This window comes from Perca flavescens, chromosome 15 (genome assembly GCF_004354835.1).
Source record: "Perca flavescens isolate YP-PL-M2 chromosome 15, PFLA_1.0, whole genome shotgun sequence".
Taxonomy (NCBI): Eukaryota; Metazoa; Chordata; class Actinopteri; order Perciformes; family Percidae; genus Perca; species Perca flavescens.
Window position 1 is genome coordinate 9,493,499 of NC_041345.1, and position 25,239 is coordinate 9,518,737.

Consider the following 25,239-nt stretch of genomic DNA (forward strand, 5'->3'; position numbering starts at 1 on the left):
ACTTTTACTTTCAGGACCTGGAATTGACACCTCTGATAATATGGGTACTTTAATGATTTATTGTTTCAATTTTGTATTTGTACCTGCAAACAAGTAAATTCTGATTTTGTTTCTTGCTGGGGGTTTTTTGGCCTACATTACATATATGCCAGAATAGTTGTTGGGTAAAATTGACACATGAAAGACACAATTTGGACAAGAAATAACATGATTTTGTTAAATAAGAGCAACAACTTTCCAAGATAAATATCTAAGAAAACATATTGTAAATTATATTCACAATATGAGGATTTCAGGAGAGACTATATAGGTCCCAGAAATGTACCTCTCAACAATTAGGAAGAGAGCATACAAAGGGCACTTGAACCTCTGTAATAAAGTGCTAAATGATCTGTGTAGTTCTATTTCGTATAGGCTTCGCCCTCTAAGAGCTGTTGCTATTGGGTTTATCTCTCGCGCATGCGCAGTCAACCATCTTTTTTTTTTTTTTTGAATTTTCTAAACTGTAGTCCTAGTTACCTAGAATGCGTGTCTTTGTGGGAGGAAACCCACGCAAACATGAGGAGAACACGCAAACTCTACACAGAAAGGCCCCGCCACAGTTGATACCATTTAACCAAATGGCATCCCAAAGCATATACTCATCCCCACACTACACATTAGACTCAGATTCAGACACTTTATTAATCCAATGGGCAATTCTTTTGCAGCTTCCCAGTCCATACAGTCAGTTCCAACAAACACTCACCAAACAACAGTTAAACATGTTTAAAATAAAAATCAACACTTAAACATCACCTTACACCTAAAATCTGTCAGTTAACAGTTGGTGCTTTAACCTGCCATCCTGCAAAGCAACAAGAGGTCCCACCTAAAGGAAGCATTTTAAAGCTTGTAGGGAGTTGCAAGTGTTGGGCTCGCTGACTTACTAGCTATTTAACTGCCACTGTATTGCTTATGATATAAAATATATGTGTGTATGTATGTGTATATATATATGTACACAATATATATGAAGCTGCTGCTGTAGCTAGATCTATATACATTATTCAGATGAAAAAAATCCTTCCAACACAAGTGGAGGACAATAAAAGGATAGAAATGAAAAAAGTGTACTCCCTCCTCAAGGTGGTGTTTCCAGCAGCAGCAACCAGGAAAGAAACAAAGGAGGAGGAGGAGCAGCAGCCAGTGGCATTTCTCCTCTCTTCCATCTGCCTGCAGAGTTCTTCCACCCTGCAGGAGCAGCCATCCCAGCACCTCACCGCAGTAGGAGCTTACGGTTGTCGAGGGGCCTTAGACTGACCTCCCCAGACTCATGGGCTTCGCTCCGCTCCCCAGGAGCCCATAGCAAGATGCTCTGTACACAGGTAGGGGGAGGGGAAGCAAGGTTTTTATTGTAAGGTTTTATTGAGGTAGAGCCTTGGGAAAGTCATTAGATTAAAAAGAAATAGCAGATCCATTTTTGTGCTTAGCTGGATGAGAAATGGCCTGATGTCTGTCTACTGACAACAAATGATAATATATGAAATTATCATCATGAAAATGGCTTTGTAATCAGCGTCTAAGATGCAATAAAAAAATGTATATGTAAATATTAAAAATATTTGAACATTCTTTTTTGAAAAAGAGTTGGATTCATGTGCTTTCTCCCCTTTCTCCCTTCTGTCTTCAGTGCCCATCCCATAGTGACTCGTCCCTTGCCACAGGCAGCTCTGAGGGCAGCCTCCAGACCACGCTGGAAGAGGGACTGAGCTTCAGCATCTCTCCACCACAGAACTTGGAGTTGCATTTGCCAACAGCTCCCTTACCACTTCTGTGCCCGCTCCCGCTGCCTGAAGACGGCACTGCCATTTCCTCCCCAGTTCAGACCCTGAGACCAAGGCCGAGCCCCTCATCAGCCCTCACCCTCCAGGCCACCAGGGGCCACCAGCGGAGCCAGAGCAGTGGCCGAGGAAGCACCAGCCCGGGCTACACCCGTGACGACTCAATTGACCCTTCGGACGAAGACCTGGGAATAGGTATTGGATTGTCAATTGGTGGCTGTGGCTCCAGCCAAGCGGGCAACAGTGAACACTTGTCAGAGACACTAAGCAGCTTGTCGCTGACATCACTGCTGTCCCCCAGCTCCCTGGTGTACCCGGGAGGAGCAGTGAAGAAGTGCAACAGCACAGGCAGCCTGGACCAAGGGGGGATGCTGCTGTCATCCCGGGGCAGGGAGGGCCGCAGGGAGATTCTGGGCTTGGAGCTTATGGACCCCCAAGGCTTCTTGGCCAACCCCTGGACAGGGGTATTAGTTGATACAAGAAGAGGAGAAGGAAGAGTGGAAATAGGAGATGGCGAGCAAGGGTTTAAAGGGAAGAGCTCAAGCCAAACAGCAGTAGGGCCTTGTCGGAAAAACAGATGAAACCTACCCACTCTTTCTTTGTCTCTCCATTCCTTGGATCTTAACCCATAGCTGTCCCCTCTCACTCTCTCTGCTTCCATCAGTGAGAGAGAGGCTTGATGACACATGATGTCCCGTATTCCAAATCCAAACCTTCATCTTGCCCCCTCAACCCTTTTTTGATACATTTGTGACAAGCCCATGTCCTGTTTTGTGCTAGCTAGGGGAGTGGTTTTGGGTATAGACTGCTGGTGAGGAAGTGGCCTGCAGAGTTAAGGGCTGAAGATAAATCCTTAAACACTCTTAGGGGCTGTACCTGTAGAGGAGGACATGGAAGGTTCTGCTCACATTGGAAGACCAGGAGGCCCATTCATATCAGGGAGTCAATAGGAGCAGAGACAAAAGAGCTAAAACTTAAAGACACAAGAAAAGAGGCCTGTTGTTGCTCTACCGTTTCCTTTTCCCTGTGTCGGCTTGGGTTCACTGAGGTTGGAAATGCCAAAAATAGAAGTACCCAAACTGAAATAGCTATACATGCCAGCAGAGACTGTTTTGAATCGTTTTTTTGTCTCAGAGGCAGTGCAGCGAGTAAGTGGGAGGAGGCACGGAAATGGCGGAATATATTAAGGCGGAAGGAAGGCTGGGAAAGGAGAAGGCAAGTCATTTGTTTGGCTCGGAAAGCAGAAAGCGGATCTAATGTCCATCTGTTCTGGCAGACGGAAACAACACAGGTCCTACTCACTCTGGCACAGGACCTTCTGCTGAGTTCAGAGTAAAATGCAAGGTGGAGGAGAGTTCAAGAGTTTGTGATCATAGTGTGTGTGTGAGAGCACTGCCTCAGGTCCGTCCAAGGCATGAATTAAATAATCGTTATCACTTCACCACACCTCTGTGTTTTTGAAACAGGAGCTAGGTATTGTCCGATCAAAGCTCCGTGCCTCTGTCAACCGAGTCTTGAGTGGCAGCAGAAAATGCAAAGAAATTGACAGATTGCGGAGGTATAAAGTGCATGGAGTGATTCGTGAAAGTGTTTCTTTTTTTATTTCTATCTCCAGTATCTTTCACTCATTCAGACATGACAAAATGAGTATGAAAGAGAGCTAGGTTGGATAGAGCTTTACAAACCCCATCAGAAGAAACAAAGATGTGTGCATGGGGCAGCCTTGTGTGTGCACCAACACATGGTTCACAGCTACTTATAAATAAAGTGAGACTTCAAGCACACTCCTTTTGACACTACTTCCTCCCACCATGCTTAAGGATCTGTGATGAATGGACAAACCCACAAGAGTTGCGAGGGACCTTGACTGCATGATGGAATTGCATTTAACCAATTTTTTTTATCTGTATACAGAAGTGTATCAAGATGTCAATGTTGGGTGATAACCATGTGATTTCTATCCCACTATTTTTGTAGAAAAAGAGATAGGCACATGCAAGTGTTGCCGTTACTTTGTCCCTATTTCATTCAACCCATACGATCTCTTTGACTTGTTGTCTAGGACTTTTTGTCTGCCAGTGGCTTCCAGTTTTATAACATTTTTAAGGTGTGGACGGTGTATAAAACAACAAAGCAAAAAATTTCAAACTAACTTTTGTGCGCTGAAGTGATTGTTCCCTCCAGCAAATTTCTCTTTGGGAACACTGTTTCCTCATGATTTTTTTTTTTTTTTTTTTTCAAATGTTGGAGTCCCATGGGACAACCAGAGATGAGAAGAGCCATATTCACTCAGCACATGAGGATCGTTCCAGCTCATAGACATTCCTACTGGCTGCACACAGGGAACTTTGTTTGCTTTTAGCCTCCTATGCTAAAAACCATGAATAGCGTAAACCATCTCTATTAAAACTTTAATTTGAGAATTACACCACAACATATCGATTATGGACACATTAGTGTTCCTTAAGCATGGTTCTGGGATTGCAATACAGTATGCTTTTTCTAGAAATGACACCCTGATGCACTCATCTTCTCTTCCCCATCTCTTCGCACATACAGTATGTTGTAGCAACCCCTTCACACACGCACACCCACACCCACACACACACACACACACACACACACACACACACACACACACACACACACACACACACACACACACACACACACACACACACACACACACCAGTTTGATATTCAGCTGACACTAACAATGAACAAAACTTTGCATATTTTAATGCAAGCTTATTTTGGCTTTTGCCACATGATTAACTGCTCCATCCAAAAATAAAATGCTCATCTTTAAGTCTGATTTCTGGAGGTTGACTGTTGTATCCCCAGTGTTTTGATCTTTACCTTACTTTTTTAATTTCTAAAAAAGAATGAGATGATGTCAGAAAAAAATTGTATCATGCAAAATCACTTTGATGACTCTGTTTAATCACATGGTGTTGGGTATTAATGAGTGATAGTAAAGACAGTTGTGTGTGAGTTTATGCTGTGTGTGTGTGTGTGTGTGTGTGTGTGTGTGTGTGTTTATGACTTCAGGTGAAGTGATTGCCTTTTCCTGAATTTACCTGTTTGTCAGTAAGGATACCTGAGGATAAAGGTTGAAGAGGGAAAACATGAAGCAACAAAGGGCTGTTTTAGCTTCAAAGATATATCCTTCTGTCTTTCTGAGACAAATCCTTGTGTCAATGAAGATGGCATCAAAGGGTAAAGCCTGTCTACGCAGCAATAAATGTTCTATGTGTATGCCCTGAGTAAATGATGTCAATGTTTTTATCTCCTCAGAATTCAACAGTATTCATTACTGTCTGTTTTTGCTTCTACTTGTCTGAACTTACAACCAATCAGACTGCACCTCTGCCCTCTCGGAGACCGATTGGTAGAGAGATAGGCTGCAATTGAACGACAATAACAAATGAGGTTATTGAACTCAGGTCGGGGGGTAAAAACCACTGGTAAAATTTTAAAGATAGCTGTAAAGGTGTGTTCAGATTGAGTTCGGAGCAAATTTTCACCAGGCTTTATTCGCACAAATTGGACTGCTGGAGTGTTTATAAGCTACAAACAGCCAATGCACCCACACTCCAGATGTTAGCTTTAACTACCTAACAATGTGTGAGTGTGCAGCAGAGTGCGCGTGTGTAAATCAGACTGATTTACCAGGATCTGAAGTAATTTCTGTTATTTCCCTCCAGACTCTTGTCTATATATGTTCATGAAGTACAATATGAGTACAATAGCCTACACTGAATTTGTATGCAATCGTGCCGATTCCTAAATTTGCTTTGCCTTCAGTCTGAACACACCTTAAGGGTGTACAATTCACATTTGTACATATCTTTGTATTTTAATCTGCATGTGTGCATTGCTGCCAGTGACCATGATTATATCATTAGTATGCATTTCATAAAATTGTACAAAGTTTAAGGGAATGCCCCAATGTTTTTTGACTGCTGCTATGAAACCACTAAAACAAACAAATAACTTTTTTTCCTTTCAACACAAATTACATTTGTGGGTAAGTAAAAGCTGCCTTTTCAGTCTTCATCTTTACACCTGTTATTTCATTTTAAATTATTAAGTATCTGATATGAGAGACTGAAGAAAAAGAGGTTGAGTCAAGAGTCTAGCCACTGACAGGACAGGGACACAAAAGTGTACAGAGTTGACGTGGACAGCTGGGCAGTTTAAAGCCAACAGACAGTGTGAGAGACTCAGGTAGTGAGATGCTGCAGGAGCAGGAGACTTCTCCAGACAGCTTGTCAGCAGAGCCGCCAGTGCGAGAGAGCACATTAGGCATGCACGCTGAACTCCGAGGTGTTGTTTACCTCACACCCCGAACCAGCGATCCCTCCACCTCATCTAACCTCTCAAAACCAGCTCTCCCTGCAGGCCCCCTGTCCTTCAAATGTCACTGCAGGGGGGTGGAGGTGTGTGTGGTGAGCGGTAAGTGTACATGTGTCTCTGAGACTGTGAATGCGTGCGCGTGTGCGTTGATGCAAGCCCAAAGTGTGAGTGGATATGTCATTGCTTCAGTTGTCTGCAAGGTATTTAAAAGAAGTGGCCTGGCATCTAAAATGTTTGGGCATTAACCCTGATTTGCCTTACATAACCTGAGAGAGAGAAAGAGTACTAGTGACCTCTTGCAACATAAAAGGTCAGTATCCAAGAAGCCTCTTGGGGCTTGTTTGCTGATTTTCTTCCCATGGCAACACAGAAAGTGCACTGAGATCTCAAGACCCCTTTGGTGCAGGATCATTGTTTCACCTCACCTAGAAATCCACTGGTTTTATCCCAGCTATAACATTTTGAGTACTTCTATAATGGTTGTAGTTTCGCAGCTGCAAGGGAAAATTCCTGAAATTGCAAACAAACGCTCAAAATGCATCAATAGAGGGAATTTTTCAGGCATACGTTGAATTATTGTGTTACGGCTACTTTTCAAAGGAGAAAAAAATGCTAAGTATATTGAGTCAATGGTAGTTGGAAAATCAAAAGAAATACTGTGGTGTCATATCCTTCAAAAAAGTTATGTCAAACATACGTCTGATAAACAAGGTCCAAACAATGTGTTTATCTCAAGAACAACATCTAACTTGTCCCCTTTTTCTGGGGGAGGTGTGAAGCTTTTTTAAAAAAAAAAAAAACAGTAAAAAAGTAGTTTTTAGTGCTCTGTCACGTAACAAGTCGCTTAAGGTGACCTGAGTGCTGCTTTAAGCAGGGAACTTGGACCACGACATGGTGATTTCAAGCTGGTATTGTTTGGATATAACACACTTAGAGAGGAGAAACTGAAGGTCAGTGAGCATTATGGAGAATTCTATGTAGAACTGTTGCTGAGAGATTTTGCTTCAATTGAAGGGTTTCAAGATGAAAAAAAAATGAGTGGTGCTCCATTTGAAGTTTTATGGGATTATTAATGAAAGAATATGAACATGTCAACGTTTTTCCGACTCCTTTTGGAGCAACAGTTTCCCCTCACTCTGTCTCTTTCTTCTATTTATTTAATCACATCAGTCAGCAAAACACGCACCTCTTTCCTGACACGCACACATTCATCAAGGCCATGTGTAGAAACCAGTTCTGTCAGCCGTCAAGGCTAACTGCCCAGAGAGTTGTCCAGGCCCATCGATTGCATCACAGGCTCTAGGGAGAGAGCCAGATAAAGGCAGGTTGTGAAGGTGGCACAACAAAAGGATGAATGAAGTGCCACTGAAATGAGCTGACTGTATAAAATAGAGAAAATGGCTGTCAATATCCAGATGGTATTTAAACCCTCTGAAATTTGAACAACCTCAAAGGATTTTTTTTTCTCTTTTCCCACCCACCCATCACTCACTCACACATACATACAGATGCCTTTTTTTTTTTTTTACCACTATAGAGGATGAATTAGGCAGGTTCAGTATCGCCACTTCTCCCCATCTGTAATAAGAATGGGAAGCAGTCTGGCTTCAATGGACTTTCACATACATTTGCATTTCAGGGTTTGTGGGCACACATCCACAGACATAAATGCACATATGTACATACACACACACATGGCACACTTACTCTCTCCATCTCCTCCACGCACATGCAAACACAAACAGATATCCACTCCCTTGTTGCACCCAACGTGAGTCTGCATGGGAGTGTGCCTGTCTGAGGATCAGTGCTAACGGCTAAAGCTTATTCCTTCCCAACCCCCTCTCTCTTCTCCCTGTTTCTTCTGCTTTACGTCTGCAACATAAAGCCATTAGCGGGGTAGGAGAAGCTGTAACAGCTGAAGCCGTGAGATTGGGAGCAGTGCTGACACTGACGGTTTCAGCCTTGCTGCGCTTTCATCGCAAGGGATGATTGACTGGTTTTCTCAACACCTGGCCCACTGTTTTGTAAGATAATAGTGAAAAATAATACAGTAACAATGTTGAGTGACTGGTTTATGGTTTGAAAAGAGTTATTCGAAGGGAGCTCTGGCGGTTCAGGCATATGCTGGGCTGTGTTTTCTCAACAGACAGATTTGAAATCCCAGTTCAAGCTGTCACATCTCTGCCTTGTCTGAATTTAGAACTCAGCAATTTCCCTTAACATGAAAACAATTTTGAAGGCTGGCAAAACTGCCTGTGTATTTCAAAGCAATCCTCTTAGTACATTTACTGCTGAATAGTAAGATAGATTGAGAGCATCAGGAACAAACAAATGTTGCTGACCTCTATTTCCCCCGCACACAAAAATAGAATGAAAAAGATTAAAGCGACTGTAATAGATATTTTTTATAATAATAATGTATCAAATGATAACGTCAAAAATGTGAAAGGGGTCACCAATGTGGTGGAGAGAGAATACGCAGTGTCCCACGACTTAATTTTTGTTGTTTTGATGTCCGGCCCGTAACCTACTCTTACTGCTTTGGTTCACTCTTCTTGTTCACTCTTATTTGGTTCACTCTTGTTGTTCACAGGCATGTAAAACAGCAGTAAGGCCCCTGGAATCATTGTACCAAAGTTCCCTTAAGGTTCATGACAAGAAATCTCAGCTATTTCACCACTGTCATATTCTTAAAAAACATAGTATATTAAGTTTTGAAAAAATAATCATATATTCAAATCTCTGTCTTTTGTTCAAGATAATAAATGGTATTACAGCTCCTCCGGTTAAAAAGTATATCTCACTGAGCTCAGAAATTACAACTCGAGCGACTCGGTCAACTGTTCGGGGCGAGTGTAGGATTCCTCAGTGTAAAACCGCATTCGGCAGCTCAGCTTTCTCAAGTGTGGCTGACAGTGGAATAAGTTGCCAACATAGCTGATAACATGCAAATTTTAAATTTTTTTCATATTGGGCCAAAAAATGGCTTCTTTTAAAACAAACATGCTCACATAATGTATAGTAATTGATGTGTATGTGGGAGTGTATTTGTAAATGAATGCTGAGGAATGAATGAAGGGTGTGATCATTTTAATGTTGGTTTTGGGATAAATGTGTTATTATTTGTTGACATCAGCCGGCCCAGGGACTACAGGTGGAAACTAGCACATGTGCTACAACCTGGTATAATGCATCTCTCCTGTCTAAGGTTAATGTATATTGTACGTTGTCCCTGTTTAAATAAATAAAGAAAGAAATGTTGAGCTCCACTGTACACGACCTGCTCAGCACCAAACAGCAGACAGACACAGTAAGTGATTAGCTGGTGAACATAGCACTTAGCATTAAGCAGCCTAAGAGCCATATGCTTACATCACATGTCAAACTCAAGGCCCGCGGTCCAAATCCGGCCCCTCTGAGATTGTGATCCGGCCCGCATATCAATTTAGGTTCACAATAAATTTCGGCCTACCTAGTTTTTGTCACTTTTGCCGATGCTTTTGGCACTCCCCCCCGTTTTTTAAGTTGTTTTTGTTGCTTTTTTCGGCCTTTTTTCTGTGATGGCTAAGGAACTTTTTTGCTGACTTTTTTAGGGCTTTACGTCAAACAAACTGTAAGGGAGAAGACTTTATAAGATATGCAATAATACAGTCAAAGATATTTGACTTTTTCTAAATTAAAGCATGTCAGTAAACTTTAAATGTCTGGCCCTTGATATGATTCTTATTTTCCAATGTGGCCCTTAGTGAAACTGGGTTTGACACTACTGACTTACATAATATTTCCCTCAGGACTTTGTAGAGACCAAAAACGGAGCAAAAAGTGAGTGAAAATTTGCCGGGTGGCCAGAAACACGACTCTAAATCACTGATAATGTTGCTCCTTAACTGCTGGATGTGTTAATAAGCAACGGTTTCAGTTCACCATACCAACTTAAAAGGTGACAATATGTCAATGTTGTGTTCACCTTGTTTCCCCTGCACCCAAGTGGCAAACAAATAAACAAATAAATCAGTTATTGCGGGCTTTAGATTTTTCTTTTGTTTTATAAAATGCTGGATGAAATTCCTTCCCAGGACAATCGACTGCGGCATTATTTTTTTCTTTCTAATGTTTCCTCAAAGTTTCATTTCTGTGTGTGTGTGTGTGTGTGTGTGTGTGTGTGTGTGTGTGTGTGTGTGTGTGTGTGTGTGTGTGTGTGTGTGTGTGTGTGTGTGTGTGTGTGTGTGTGTGAGAGTAAGAACTCTTAATGATCTTACCTTAGAACACAGCTCAGACTGAATTACACAGCCACAGTATGCAAGCAGGAACACAGTACCTCCAAAAATTCACTACAATTGTTTACAAAGCAAAAATTAAATCTAAGTATTCAGAGTAAAAAATATATCGTGCCCTCTGAAGAAAAGTTACATAACTTATACTTATGCAACTTTGCTGAATTTGTAATAAAGTTTGCTCTAGTGTGAAAGTACCAAACAAAGTCTATCTTTTGTCCTCCAGAGCAACAAAGGCAGCAGTTTTTTATTCACGCAATTTATTTATTTGATATTCAGTTGGACCTTTAATTATGGTAACCTTGCAATATCTCCATGTACTTCAAAGCAATTATACATGAAAATTAATTCAAAGTCAGGCAGTGCACAAATAGGGAGTTTGTGGTTTAAGCTTTGTTGACTTTTTACTTAACACAGCATGTAATGGTACTTAAGAGGTTTTTTTTGAGGATGGTTCAGTCAATATACATCTACCCACTCTCTGTCACTAGTTGAAGAGAAGCAAAGGAGTCGAGATGGTATAGTGCTTAAGTTTGATGCCTGTCACCTGCCTTAAAAAGCTCAATTTGTTAGAGCTTTTGGCTGTAGTCTCTCATGCATGCTGCGCTACCTCAGCTCAGACTCAGACACACACGAAACTTCGCATTATGCATGACACAAGGTTGTAGGGATGGGAGGACACTCGTGAATTTCAAAGACCTTAAATTTGCCTGAATATATCTTAGAGTATAAAAGTTCTTCTTCAATGTGTCTGAAATATAATCAGAATCCGAACTGCAATTCAAAAATATGAATTTACTCTTGCCCTAATATCCTTGTAAGACTGCACATGGTTGTCCATGAAAATAGTTATGACGCATGAAACTAAATATTGGCATTTTATATAACTTTTATGTACCTTGACCTCCTGTATTCAGCTTGACACTTTGAAAGATGAGGAATTGTGAATAAATGTACTCATCCTTTTATTATTTAATGCTTTATATCTGCTTAATTCTCAGTTTATCTAAACACTATTTCATTCTGCTTTTCCCTTCCATCTGTCGCTGTCTGAGGGAAAGAGAATAAGGCAAAGAGACAGCCAGAAACAGCAAAAAAAATAAAGAGAGAGTAGGCAAAACAAAAACAACAACTTAATCATGCATGTTACGCTGATCATCATTTCACTGTGACCTTATTAGATTTAAATTAGGCTTATTAGTTTGAGGGAAAATATAGTCTACAGCATCAGACATGATGATATTTGCCTGTAATATTCTTCTACCTGAGTGAAAATATAAGGCTATTCAAGCCATTTAGTGATTGTGTGAATGCTGATTCAGCAGCATTCTGCTATCCGATTTTCAGCTACAAAAACCATTAAATATTAAAATGTTCAACTCTTTAAGGACATTTGTGCTTGTATTCAACTTTTTCCCACCATTTACTTTTTAAAATGTTAAGCTTCATTCTTTTTACATTGAAAGTCAATGGAGCAATCTTTAAATCCTCTTCAGGCTTCTTCCACTGCTAAATGCTACTCCTCTCATGTACTTTCACCTACAGCTGTCATTCAAACTTTAAACTCACAAAACCTATTTTGAAGCTATTAGAATATGAAAACTCTCAAACTTGGTTCGAACCCCAGTCTGGGCTGGGCCTGTTTGTGTGGAGTTTGCATGTTCTTTCAGACTTTTCTGGCATACTATACTTTGATTTTTTTTCACAAGTGTCGACATGCTATACTACAACTATTTTTTTTACATACTATACTATGACTTCTTTCTATATATTATACAATTACTTTTTATGACTTTTTTCGACATGCTATACTCTGCTGGGCTTGTTTGTGTGGAGTTTGCATGCTTTTCCAGACTTTTTCTGACATATACATCGACTTGACTCTTTTCAACATACTATACTATGACTATTTTTGATATATTATACAATGACTTTTTTGATATACTATACTATGATTTTTTTAAACATTCTTTATTATGACGTTTTTCGACATACTATACTATGATTTATTTTTCACTTTTTGTTGACATACTAGACTTGGACTTTTTTCAACATACCATATTATGACCTTGTAATGGCTTTTTTCAAGATACTATGCCATGACTGTTTTCAACGTATTTCATTTGGTGGCACAGCGGCATTTGCGTGTTTTTCCAGACTTTCTCTGGCGTACTATACCATGACTTTTTATGACTATTTTGACATACTATACTATGCCTTTTTTGAAAAACTATACATTGACTTTTTCATCACTTTTTTGACATACTATACAATGACAATTTTTAACATACTATACTATGACTTTTTTAAGACTTTTTTCCACACTTTTTAGATATGCTATACTTTGCCTTTTTATGACTGTTTTTTTCGACATACTATACTGTGACTTTTTTTGACAAACTATACTATGACTTTTTATGACTTTTTTCGACAAACGATACTATGGCTTTTTCATGACATACTATACTATGACTTGTTGTGACATACTACACTAATATTTTTTTTTTTACTTTTGACATGACTTTTTCACTACTTTTTTTGTCTTTAGTAATGTGAACGTTTAATACAACTCCAAACCATGCATGGTTAGCTTCACAAATAGCTCAGTGAGATAAGCTGCTACAGACAAAATGAAGATTGAAGCTTGAGGGTTCAATTTTCAACATACTATGATTTTTTTTAATATGCTATACTATGACTTTTTAATCATAAGATACTATGACTTTTTCATGACATACTAAACTGTGACTTTTCACGACTTTTTTTGTTGATAAATACAACTTCATATATAGCCCAGTGAGATAAGCTGCTAGAGATAAAATCAAGATTGAAGGTTCATGGTTCAATTCTTCAAAACACAACAATTTTATGACTTTTTTTCGACAAACTATACCATCACTTTTTTTGCGACATACTAAACTGTGATTTTTATATGACTTTTTTCAAAATACTATACTATGACGTTTTTAAGACTTTTTTGACATACTTTATTTGGTGGCACAGTGGCGTTTACATGTTCTTCCAGACTTCTTCTGGTGTAAACTTTGACTTTTTTTTTATTATGATACTATACGATGCCTTTTTTCGATATACTATACATTGACTTTTTTGACATAGTATACTATGACGATTTTTTGACAAACGATACTATGACTTTTTCATTAAATGCTATTCTATGACTTTTTTTCACTTTTTTCGACATACTAAACTACAACTTTTCACGACTTTTTTTTGCCTTCAGTAATGTCAACAATAAATACAACTCCGAAGGAGGGCATTGGAAGCTTCACACATAGCCCAGTGAGATAAGCTGCTACAGATGAAATGAAAATTGAAGGTTCAATTCTCCAAAACACAAACACTTTTTTTGCGACATACTATACTGTGATTTTTTATGACTTTTTTCGACATACTATACCATGTCTTATTTATGACTATTTTCAACATACTATACTATCACTTATTTTGATATACTATACTATGACTTGTTTACCAGTTTTTTTGACATACTATACTATGACTTTTTTAAGACTTTTTTCCACACTTTTTAGATATACTATACTTTGCCTTTTTATGACTGTTTTTTTCGACATACTATATTGTGACTTTTTTTGACAAACTATACTATGACTTTTTATGACTTTTTTTGACAAACGATACTATGGCTTTTTCATGACATACTATACTATGACTTGTTGTGACATACTACATTAATATTTTTTTTTTTACTCTTGACATGACTTTTTCACTACTTTTTTTGTCTTTAGTAATGTGAACGTTTAATACAACTCCAAACCATGCATGGTTAGCTTCACAAATAGCTCAGTGAGATAAGCTGCTACAGACAAAATGAAGATTGAAGCTTGAGGGTTCAATTTTCAACATACTATGATTTTTTTTAATATGCTATACTATGACTTTTTAATCATAAGATACTATGATTTTTTCATGACATACTAAACTGTGACTTTTCACGACTTTTTTTGTTGATAAATACAACTTCATATATAGCCCAGTGAGATAAGCTGCTAGAGATAAAATCAAGATTGAAGGTTCAGGGTTAAATTCTTCAAAACACAACAATTCTATGACTTTTTTCGACAAACTATACCATCACTTTTTTTGCAAAATACTAAACTGTGATTTTTATATGACTTTTTTCAAAATACTATACTATGATGTTTTTAAGACTTTTTTGACATACTATACTATGACTTTTTATGACTTTTTTTGACATACTTTATTTGGTGGCACAGTGGCGTTTACATGTTCTTCCAGACTTCTTCTGGTGTAAACTTTGACTTTTTTTGATTATGATACTATACGATGCCTTTTTTCGATATACTATACATTGACTTTTTTGACATACTATACTATGACGATTTTTTGACAAACGATACTATGACATTTTCATTAAATGCTATTCTATGACTTTTTATGACATACTATACTATGACTTTTTTTCACTTTTTTCGACATACTAAACTATGACTTTTCACGACTTTTTTTTGCCTTCAGTAATGTCAACGATAAATACAACTCCGAAGGAGGGCATTGGAAGCTTCACACATAGCCCAGTGAGATAAGCTGCTACAGATGAAATGAAAATTGAAGGTTCAAAACACAAACACTTTTTTTTGACATACTATACTGTGATTTTTTTATGACTTTTTTCGACATAGTATACCATGCCTTATTTATGACTATTTTCAACATACTATACTATCACTTATTTTGATATACTATACTATGACTTGTTTACCAGTTTTTTTGACATACTATGCTATGACTTTTTCTTTCCACATAATATACAAAGACTTTTTTATGAATTTTTATCACTTTTGTCGACGTACATACTATAAATCTTTTATCACGTTTTTCGACATACTATGCTATGACTTTTTTATCAATTCTTTCGACATGCTATACTAGGATTGTTTTTGCCATATACTATACTATGAGTTTCATCAACATTCTATCGTCACCTTTGACTTCCTATCACTATTTTTGACATACCATATGATTACTTTTTTATCACTTATTTAGACATACTGTACTATGACTTTTTTGATATACTACACTATTACTTTTTTATGACTTTTTTCGACATACTAAACTATGACTTTTTATTCCGCCTTACTATACTAACACTTTTTAGGACATACTATGCTATGACTTTTTTTTCGACATACTATACTGACTTTTTATGACTTTTTTTCAACATACTATGCCATAACTTTTTAATGACTTTTTTTTGACAAACTATAATATGACTTTTCTATGACTTTTTTCAACATACTATACTATTACTTTTTTATGACTTTTTTTGACATACTATACTATGACTTTTTATGACATTCTATACTATAACTTTTTTTTCTGATATACTATACTATGACTTTTTTGCTTTTTTCGACATACAATACTGACTTTTTTTGACATACTATTTTTCATACTATATTCAAGATTCAAAGATTCCAAATCCTTTATTAATACCACAACTGGGAAAATCACTCTGTTGCAGCAGCAAGGGATAGGAAGAAAAGTACAAGACACAGATAAACAAACTAAAAATAAATAAATAAAAATAAGTAAAGAGAACAAATATTAAAATACTAAAATGTGTTTACAGTATTGCAGAGTCACATTTTTTATTGCAGGGTTTATCAGTCCTCGTGTGTGTGTGTGTTGTCCATGTGGTCTACTGGGAGCAGTGCTGATTGTGGAGTCTGACAGCAGCAGGCAGGAAAGATCTGTCTCTCCGTGCAGCGTGGGAGCAGAAGCCTTCAGCCCAGAGTGCTGTTCCTTGCGGTGCCCCTGTGCTGCATCAACTGTGCAGACACACAGCCCTGTGTCCTGACAAACTGAGGTTGGTTGGTGAGGTAGTCCAATATCCATCCAGTGAGGTGAAGGTCCACGGTCCGATCCAACTTGTCCCTCAGGAGCGTTGGCTGGATGGTGTTGAAAGCTCTGGAGAAATCATAGAACATGATTCTTAAAGTGCTTCCAACCTTTTCCAAGTGGGAGAGAGATTTGCGGAGAAGGTATAAAATGGCTTCATCCACCCCATGCCAGATTGATAGGCAAACTGAAGTGGGTCCATGGATGGGCTCACCAGGGGGCGGAGATGGACATTTTTATCACTTTTTTCGACAAACTATACTATGACTGTTTAATCCCTTTTTTCAAAATACTATACTATGATTTTTTTCGACATACTATATTATGACTTTTTTCAACATACTATACTATGACCTTTACCGACATACTACACTATGACTCTTTTTGACATACTATACTATGACTTTTATCGATAAGTTATTATATGACTTTTTTGAACATACCTATAATATGACTTTTCGACATGCTATCCTATGACTTTTCTTCTTTTTTTTTAAACTTGAACATTTTCAGTTTTGTTTAATACATTATTGGTATTATTCAACATTTCAATAAAATCCATACTAATTATAACCATTCCCACTTCTCCAACTATTCTCACTACATTCTTCTTACGCAATTATGCCAACAATCCAGTTTAGCTTAAGCAATTTAGCTTTTCAGCATTCACAAGCATTTTCTGCAGGAAATTTATTTATTTATTTATTTATTTAACGAGGAATACCTCTTGAGAAGTATCATCTCATTTTCGAGAGGGTCCTCAATAGGATTGGACAGTACAAAGGACAAGACATTACAGTACAACATACACATTCACTCACATACTAACCTCCCCAACCCCACACCCCTGCCCCGACATCACCAAAATAATCATTACAAAATGTATGAATAGTAATTAAAGACAAGAATATAGAAAATCTGACCCTAACCCTAAATGCATTTTCTAGTTAAACTCAAGATTCATCCTGAGTTCCAAGACAGAATCAAGGTTCCTTGCTACATTTACTGTCTCCAGCATGGCTGTTTATATGCATTCTTTGGATGTAAGAAATTAAGAGTGTCAGGTGAAAACTCTGTTCCTTGCAACATGCAGTATAGTATTTTAGAGGTGCTAATTTAGGCTAATTTAGGCTACTTTTCTTTCTTTCTTTTCCTTTCTTGTCTGGCTTGTGTGCTGCATGTGTGCATTAGTACCTCTGTGGACTTGTTTCTTTGGCGCGTGTGTATGTGTTTGCTCGCGTGTGTGCATGCGTGCGTGTGTATAGAGTCCATTTATGTGTTTCTAAGTTAAGCCCATCTCCCTCCCCAGGTTCATGTGAGGAGAGTTCCTACGAGCCTTTGTCTCCCATCTCCACAATCTCATATTTATCATTGCAATTAGGTGCTCTGCTGAGCGTGTAGGCCCACACTGGGCAAGCATTTCTCCTCCACTGGAGAAATGCCTGCTGTGTGTGTGTTCACTTGTGTGTGTAAGAGAGAAACAGAAAGAAAAAGACGCGGCCGTCTTTGCTGCAAATGGAGTTTTGAGCACCCGTCGGTTGTCAAGTGCTTGCCTTTTGTTGCAGCCTGGATCAAGAAGCCACCATGCCTTCCTTTGTAGAAAATGTTGTCTTTTGTCCTTGCTGTGTCTGTACTTGCATACAGTGACGATATCGCCATCAGACAGACCTAGCTTAGAGGGCAAAAGAAAGACAGGAAAGAGAGAGACAGAGGCAGAGAAACAACACTGCAGACAAAAGAATGCAAAGAACAGGTGGATAGATGAATGAGGTTGAAACAAAGTGGACAATGCACGGGAGAAAGGTGCCAAAAGCATTAAGGAAAGCATCAGTGAGACAAGTGAAGAAAAGCAGTGTGTCACAGACTCCAATGGTGGATGTAAAAATGTCCATATTTAGCTTTTGAACATATGTTGTAGATCCACGGGAGCCCAGGAAGTAAAACTGAAGCCAACACTATGTGCACAGGATGTAGCCATAGTGAAATTACACTGCACCGTCTGCATTGACAAAGACAGGGTGAGAGTTAAGGGTATAGAGGGTAAAAGAGGGGATCAGGGACGAGAACAAAGAGGAGAAAGGTTGAGAGGAATGGGAGTAAAGAAAAAGTGGAGATGAGAGGTGAGGAAATAAATAGTGAGGGATATAATCAGACATGATTCAGAGGACACTATTAGGAAAAAGGATAGGAGAAATGAAAGATAAGTAAGAGAGAGTGCCGGTTCACAGGTCACAAAATCTTGGATGCTTAATTGCATAACAACACACACACACACACACACACACACACACATTTTGGATCAATCTTGTATCCCTTACATTTTGCCTAAAACAAATAGTCAAGTGTCCATATGAACATGGAAACTGGTTTTGCTTGCTGTAATAATTCCTTTTGTCCAGACTGGCTGTGCGGAAATCCTTTTATGGAGATAGGTGATAGGTGTAGATTTTACCCATCAGTTACACTGGAAGTGAATTAGGAAGAGATTTCTAAATAGTCAGTATGAGCAGGAGTAATGACAACAGCAAGCAAAACCTGTTTCCGTGTTCTTATGAGTACATGATTATAGTTTTGAGACATACTTAAGACTAGATTTTGGAAAAGTGTATGCATGCATGCTTGCGTGTTATTTAGTCTCACTAGCATGAGTCAAGGGGCAATTGACCTGTCGTTAAGCCCCACCCCCCACCGTTACCACTGTTACCATGGAGTTGTCTGAGCTGATGCTGCATTCCAGGCAACACGTAACCCGTGTTTTCACAACCTTCTACCCGTGAAAGGGCCCTGGAACGGCAGTCAAACTGTAACTTACTACCCGTGAACTGGTACCAGATCGTTGTACCAATTACAGTTTTTGACGTCACACACACATAAACAACAACGACCCCCTGTTGATGCTGTAAAGACGCCGGTGATTAACTGTGAGAAATAGAAATAAATAGACATAAACAGGCAACGTAAAGTAATTCTGCACATTGTAATCCAACAGGTTATGTTTTTTAAATGAAGCCCAAAATATGCCGCCGACTAGAAATCGCTAGTATCAGCTAGCACTAGCTAACGTCAGCGTTAGTTAGCCGCTAGCTAACGTTAACGTTAGGTAGCCTTAGCTGAACCCTGGAATGCTACCAAGTTGTGAGTCTTGACTTGAAGTCGTAACTTACGAGCTAAAAATAATTGTGTCTGGAACACAGCATGATGTCTGAGTCTCATTCAGGCTGGACTGTCATTGGCTTATCTGCGTTCTAAGGGCGACGCTTAGCAACAGGTGAATTGCATTCAAGTGAGTGGCTAATTTTCAAAAAGTGATACTTCTTTATGTCTATGGCTTTGATGCTCATGTGGAGACAAGGGAGACGAGGTGAGGGCAGATACTAATAGGCAGGGAAAGAATTTATTAAATCATTGGTATTGAAGAAGGAAGATCAATGATGGAGATTTTAACATGAGCCCAGCGGGTTTCTTTTTTTCTTGTATTTTCCATTAATGGTCACATTGTTAGGTTGGCTTTCTTGTTCAATTATTTTTAGTACATCACAGTACAGTATGTATACATAGGCAGCTGGAGGTATAAGTTCAACTAATTAATGAAAAGTGGTTAGGTTAGAGTATAGCTACCAACATTATGTAATAGAGACACTGAAGAAACCAGAGGAGGAAAGGTCACAGATTGATAGAAGTTGATAAAAAAAAAAGAAATATCTTGCCTCAGTCTCACATCTATGTTCTTGTCTCCATTCGGATCAATGAACAGACCTCAGTGTGATCACAGGAACATCAAGGACAGCAGGCTATATTTGGTTTGCTGGACATAGACTTCATTTTTACACAGATTTTCTTTCCTTGTACTGGCAGTGACTACCTGCTAAGTTTCACTTATGGGTGTAAACGAGGCGAACGTGAAATGAATGTTTAGCCTCTTCTTACTGTACCCAATCAAGAACGTTAATATGACATGTTCAACCTATCAATCAGATTTTAGTGTGGTTTGTCACATCTGGTGTAGACTCCAAGTGATTGCAACAGGGCTGGCTGAAAGTGAACCCCAGACCACTTGTTAGGGCATGAAAGTTATTCCTTGTAAACTTGTAGCTTGTAACAAAGTGATCAAACTCCATCTGTGAATAAAGCAGCTTATTTATATAAGAAAAATGTAGAAGAATCAGAATTTAATGCAACACAAGAAGAGTAAAAAATGTTAACAAAGTAAATGGCAAGTAACAAAAATAATGTTAAAAACACCTGCAACTGTGAGTTTCAGTTAGGATCTCTCATTGTAAGGCGTGATGAAAAAAAGCTATTCAAAGACATCTTTGATAAAAAACAAATTCAAAGATGAGCTTTGGTAAGCCAAGATGATCTGAAAAAGGTTGCGACTGCAGGTAATTACTTTTCTCAAATTGTTTATTTATTGCTGATGTTGATGGATTTAACATATAATAAAGCCAATATGACTTCTGGTAGAAAAAAATAAATAAGCTTGTGACAAATGTGCTACTGCCACACAATAAAGCTTGCTTTACTTTAATTTAAATTCATTACACTCCAAGTAAAATCCAATTTGGCATTCCAAATGGGCTCATTCTTATTTAGGCATGGCACATTGGGTGAAAGATAGTTTTTGGACAGCTATTTTATTAGAGCATGGTCTCAAGTGACACCGTAGGCTAATTTACTTGGATTAGTTTTACAAGAGCTGGAAATTTGTAGCGTGACCCTATTCTGCTCTCTCAGGAGGGAGATGTATCTTGTTGCAGATCTGTTGTTCTTGTGTATTGTGGCAAATGTGATCTCTCATCCACACATATGGTATGCAGTCAGCTTAAAAAGAGTGAAGATGTCCACTCGCTGTTTGCCGCTATGTCATGCATCTAACACTACAGCATGCTTTTTTAAAGACGACATACCGCCATGTGTATATCTTTATAGTGGTTGAGTATGGCCCTTTGATTTTCAACAGCAACAAGCAGCCTAATAATCTCCACCTTTTCAAGACCAGACAGGCGATCCAGCAGTTCACTACTCACCTGCGTGTGATCTCATTATTCTCACAAGGCTCTAGCTGTAATAAGGGAGATATTGTAGTGCAAAAGAATATCTGTTCTGCAGTTCTTACAGGTTGCAGTGTGGCCCGCTCACCCAGTCATCTAATCTTTTACATGAATACCCATAGATTAAGCATGAATCAATACCACCTTGTTTTAACAGACATAAACATGTTATGTTATGTTTAGCAGGAAGATAACTTTTGAGCTACAATCCTTCAGGAAATTAAATTAAACAATAAACAAACAAAAATGGAATGTATTAAATTAGTTGTGTCACTGGATTTAAGTCTTGTAATGTTAACATGACAACATTTTTGCTATTGTCTTCAATTCTGAGATGCATCCAGTGTGAATCACTTATAACCTAATAGAAATGTGTCAGAGCAATCAGCAGGGAGCACAGATCAAAACACAACTCACAAAACATTTTCAAAGCCCTGTGATTAGTGTTCGTGTGGAGTGTTTATATTGATGTCTGAGTGATATTTATATATATATATATATATATTGACATTCAATTGCCCATATTATGAAAGAAATCACTTGTTCTGTAATTTGGGGTGAAATTGTGTGTCTCTGGTGCTTCCACACGCATACATACTTGGAAAAAAACCATCCATGCTGTTTTGAGTGATATACAGGTTTCTGAATGTGTCCTGCCTTCAGTCTCCGGGTGAGCTGGTCAAAATCTTTCAGGGCTGTCAGGGCTTTCTACGTCACTAGCCGAAACGAAGGGGCTTACCATAGCATGCTAGTGCTAGCATGCTAGCTCGTTCTCAATGGCAAAACACTGCTACAACACACACTAGTTCTGTCAGGTCCATAAAGTCAAGAACACACATGACAATGAAAATTATTTAGGAAATTTTTATTGAATAATTGCATTTCAGCTAATAAATTCTGAATTAAATTTTGGCGGTATGGCTCTGTCATGAGTCCTCTGACCTTTCATGAGCACCATGAAATCGCAGAGAGTCAGAGGACAGCAGCAGCATTAGGGAACGCTCACACAGTTTAGGACTGTGTGAGCTGAACTTTCCCCCAAATGAACAGAGCAGCAACGATGACATGGAAGCAAATGCCACGACACACACGACCAGGAGGAGCTGGGGAGGTGGCGGGCGGCAGAGAAGCGAGCAGCAAGCAGGCAGGAGCAAACTGAATCTGCTTTAAATAGGGCGACCTGTTTGAGTGTAGCCATTGAGCAGCGAGGGGTGTTGACCAGCTGATGGGCTAATCCAGATCAGTTGATGCAGCTCAGCTGGAGCAGATCAGCTGATGAGACCGTGTTGATGGCCAATAGCGTTAGCAGCGTCTTGACTACCTGGCCTGCCAGAACTAACGCTGACGCTGAATTTCACCATAATCTACAAAATAAATTGTATTGAACTACTTACATGTCTCTGTTCTGCATGTATTCCACGCAAAGTTGGAAGTGCGCCCTTGTTTAGAAGAAGTCTCCCGGCTAATCCTGCCTTGTACTGACCGAAGTTGTTTAAACAGCTAGCTAGCTGATACGATCCATACCTAGGTACTGCCCATGTGCGACTGCCAACAAAGATGTTACAGCAGTGAGATGTTTCAACACAGGGTGAAAAGAGGAGTTGCAGCAATGTGCAGTACAACAAAAATATGGTGTTTTTTGAAAATTAAACCATGTAAACCTATTCTGGTCCAACCTCAAAATACAATTATGAACCTGAAAATGAGCATAATATGGGCGCTTTAAAGATTTTGTTCTTGAGCCAAAGTGCCTGATAGCCTTAAACCCAATGTGAACAAAATGTTGTAAAACATGTTTGAGTAAGAATGTATATTTGCGTGTAGACCTGCACAGTGGACCTGCCCCTCGTTTTGAGGTGAGAGTCAGGTGTTGTCAGTCCACACTCACTGTATTTTCCATTTCAGTGCACATCAGTGCAAATGTCAGTACTCATTGACTTCATTCCCCAAAAACACAAGCACACGCACTTGGACATAACAGACTTGCAACTCCCATTTATGCACCCACGGACACAAATACTCCAATTCACATTATACTGAATACCTTGATAGCACTTGATAAACTTCACTCTGCTGTTTACATGTGTGAAACCACATTTGCTTGCCACTTAGATTATGTCTGTCATTGGGTTCATGCCACATGTCAATACGCTACAGGATGAGTGGACTAAATGGGTAGGGAACATTAGCTAGCTGATCCAAACGAGTGTTTGTTAGTTCATCTGAGAACACAGAACAAAACATGCAGTGTATTCGGTGAAAACACACCAAATTGAACAGCAATTTACAACCTTATTGCTATTTTCAATCCCCCGCTGCAAATGTTCTCCTCTGCTTCTATTTGAGATTTTGTAGTGTCTAATTTCTTTAGCATCTTCTCCACGCTCCCCCGCCCTTCTTTGTGTCTCTCTCCTTCCCTGTCATCCTTTACGTCAGTGCCGTGGTGTCGTTCACGGGGACAATGGGAACAGGGCAGAGTAAATCAGCCAGGAGGTCGCCCTTGCTCAGTGTCCGGCATCGCCTGTAATATCCTTGCTGGGGATGAGCGTGGTGCTGATTTGCATGATTACACAGCATCCGCCAGACAGCCAGCTCCTCATTACTCACCCCCAAACGCACACAGGGTGATTGCGGGAAAGTGAGTGAAGCCACACACACACATAAATGCAGGCATAAACACCTACACTGATACTGTACATCAAAGTAATGCCATCTGACAGCGTTTGCAGCTAAGCAGCAAGGATGCACACGTGCGCACGTATTGTCTCAAAGCTTGTGTTTAAGGATGCTTCAGGTATTTCAAAGGCTGTCGCTCTGAGACACATCGTCAATTAGCATAAGAGCCTTGTATGTTAAACCTTGCCTATCACCGACTTGACTGTATAATCTCACTGCTGGTCAAGCATAAAAGAGTTTGCTTCTGGCATCGGTGGACAGGTACATGACTGATCTCTGTACAAGGAAAGGGCGATCAATACAGAGCTACTGAAGCCCTGGATCAATGAAAGGCCAAAGGATTCACAATGCAGAGGCCACCTCCCAACACCCTCCCATTGCTTCGTGGTGTGAGAGCAGTGCATTAAAGCTTGTGAAATCTAAGAGTGAGTGTGTGTGTGTGTGTGTGTGTGTGTGTGTGACAGAGAAAGACAAAGTGGGCTTTGCGTGTGGCATCTGCAGAGAAATATGCCTGAATATCCCCTCCCCCCTGTCATAAGAGAGTATGAGCATTCGCACGCGTGCGTTTCTCTGTCTCTGAGGTGCCAAGACAGCCCACCTTAGTGAGCACAGCATGGATCAATAAATGCTGAGCAAATTTATTGCACAGACGGCACATTGAGCTGGGAGACTTGAGGTCTGCCAGGAATTACAGGTTTGTGGGAGATTTACACCTTTAGGTTACTTAGTGCTAAACATGCCTGTGACATTGTAAAGGCAGAGGGTTATATCAGGCGGTGCAGCCAGACTAGGCCTGGATTAATATGGTCTAACTTGATCGTTCCAGTGAGGATAAGCTTGGCTGCTGTATTAACATACAAATGACAGGAGCACTAAGAGGTAGCATTCTGAGGCACAGGAAAGTGTTTCAATATATTCACACCATCACATGTACATCTACGTAACATCCCATGTCTGCATATCCTGTCGAAGCCCCGACCTTCCGTGAACACGTGCTTGTTCTTTGAAAATCACCGAGGCGCAGACTGCGTTTCACTCTGCTTCTATTCAAGCAGCCGTTCCACTTTGAAGTCCAACACGAGGCTTTTATCTTGTTATCTTGTTATTTCATTGTATTCCCCAGCGCAACGCCATGCAACATCCCGAGGGGTA

General features: G+C 39.4%; 1 protein-coding gene across 1 annotated transcript in view; it reads left to right on the forward strand.

Moving 5' to 3' along the window:
• LOC114569403 (voltage-dependent T-type calcium channel subunit alpha-1I) overlaps nt 1-4,393 on the forward strand; it is a 124,281-nt gene extending 119,888 nt beyond the window's left edge. The window contains exons 36-37 of the mRNA XM_028599203.1: nt 1,129-1,367; nt 1,673-4,393. Coding sequence (XP_028455004.1) covers nt 1,129-1,367; nt 1,673-2,404 — 971 coding nt within the window. The 3' untranslated portion in view covers nt 2,405-4,393. The remainder of the gene's footprint in view (nt 1-1,128; nt 1,368-1,672) is intronic.
• Nucleotides 4,394-25,239: the final 20,846 nt, after the last annotated feature.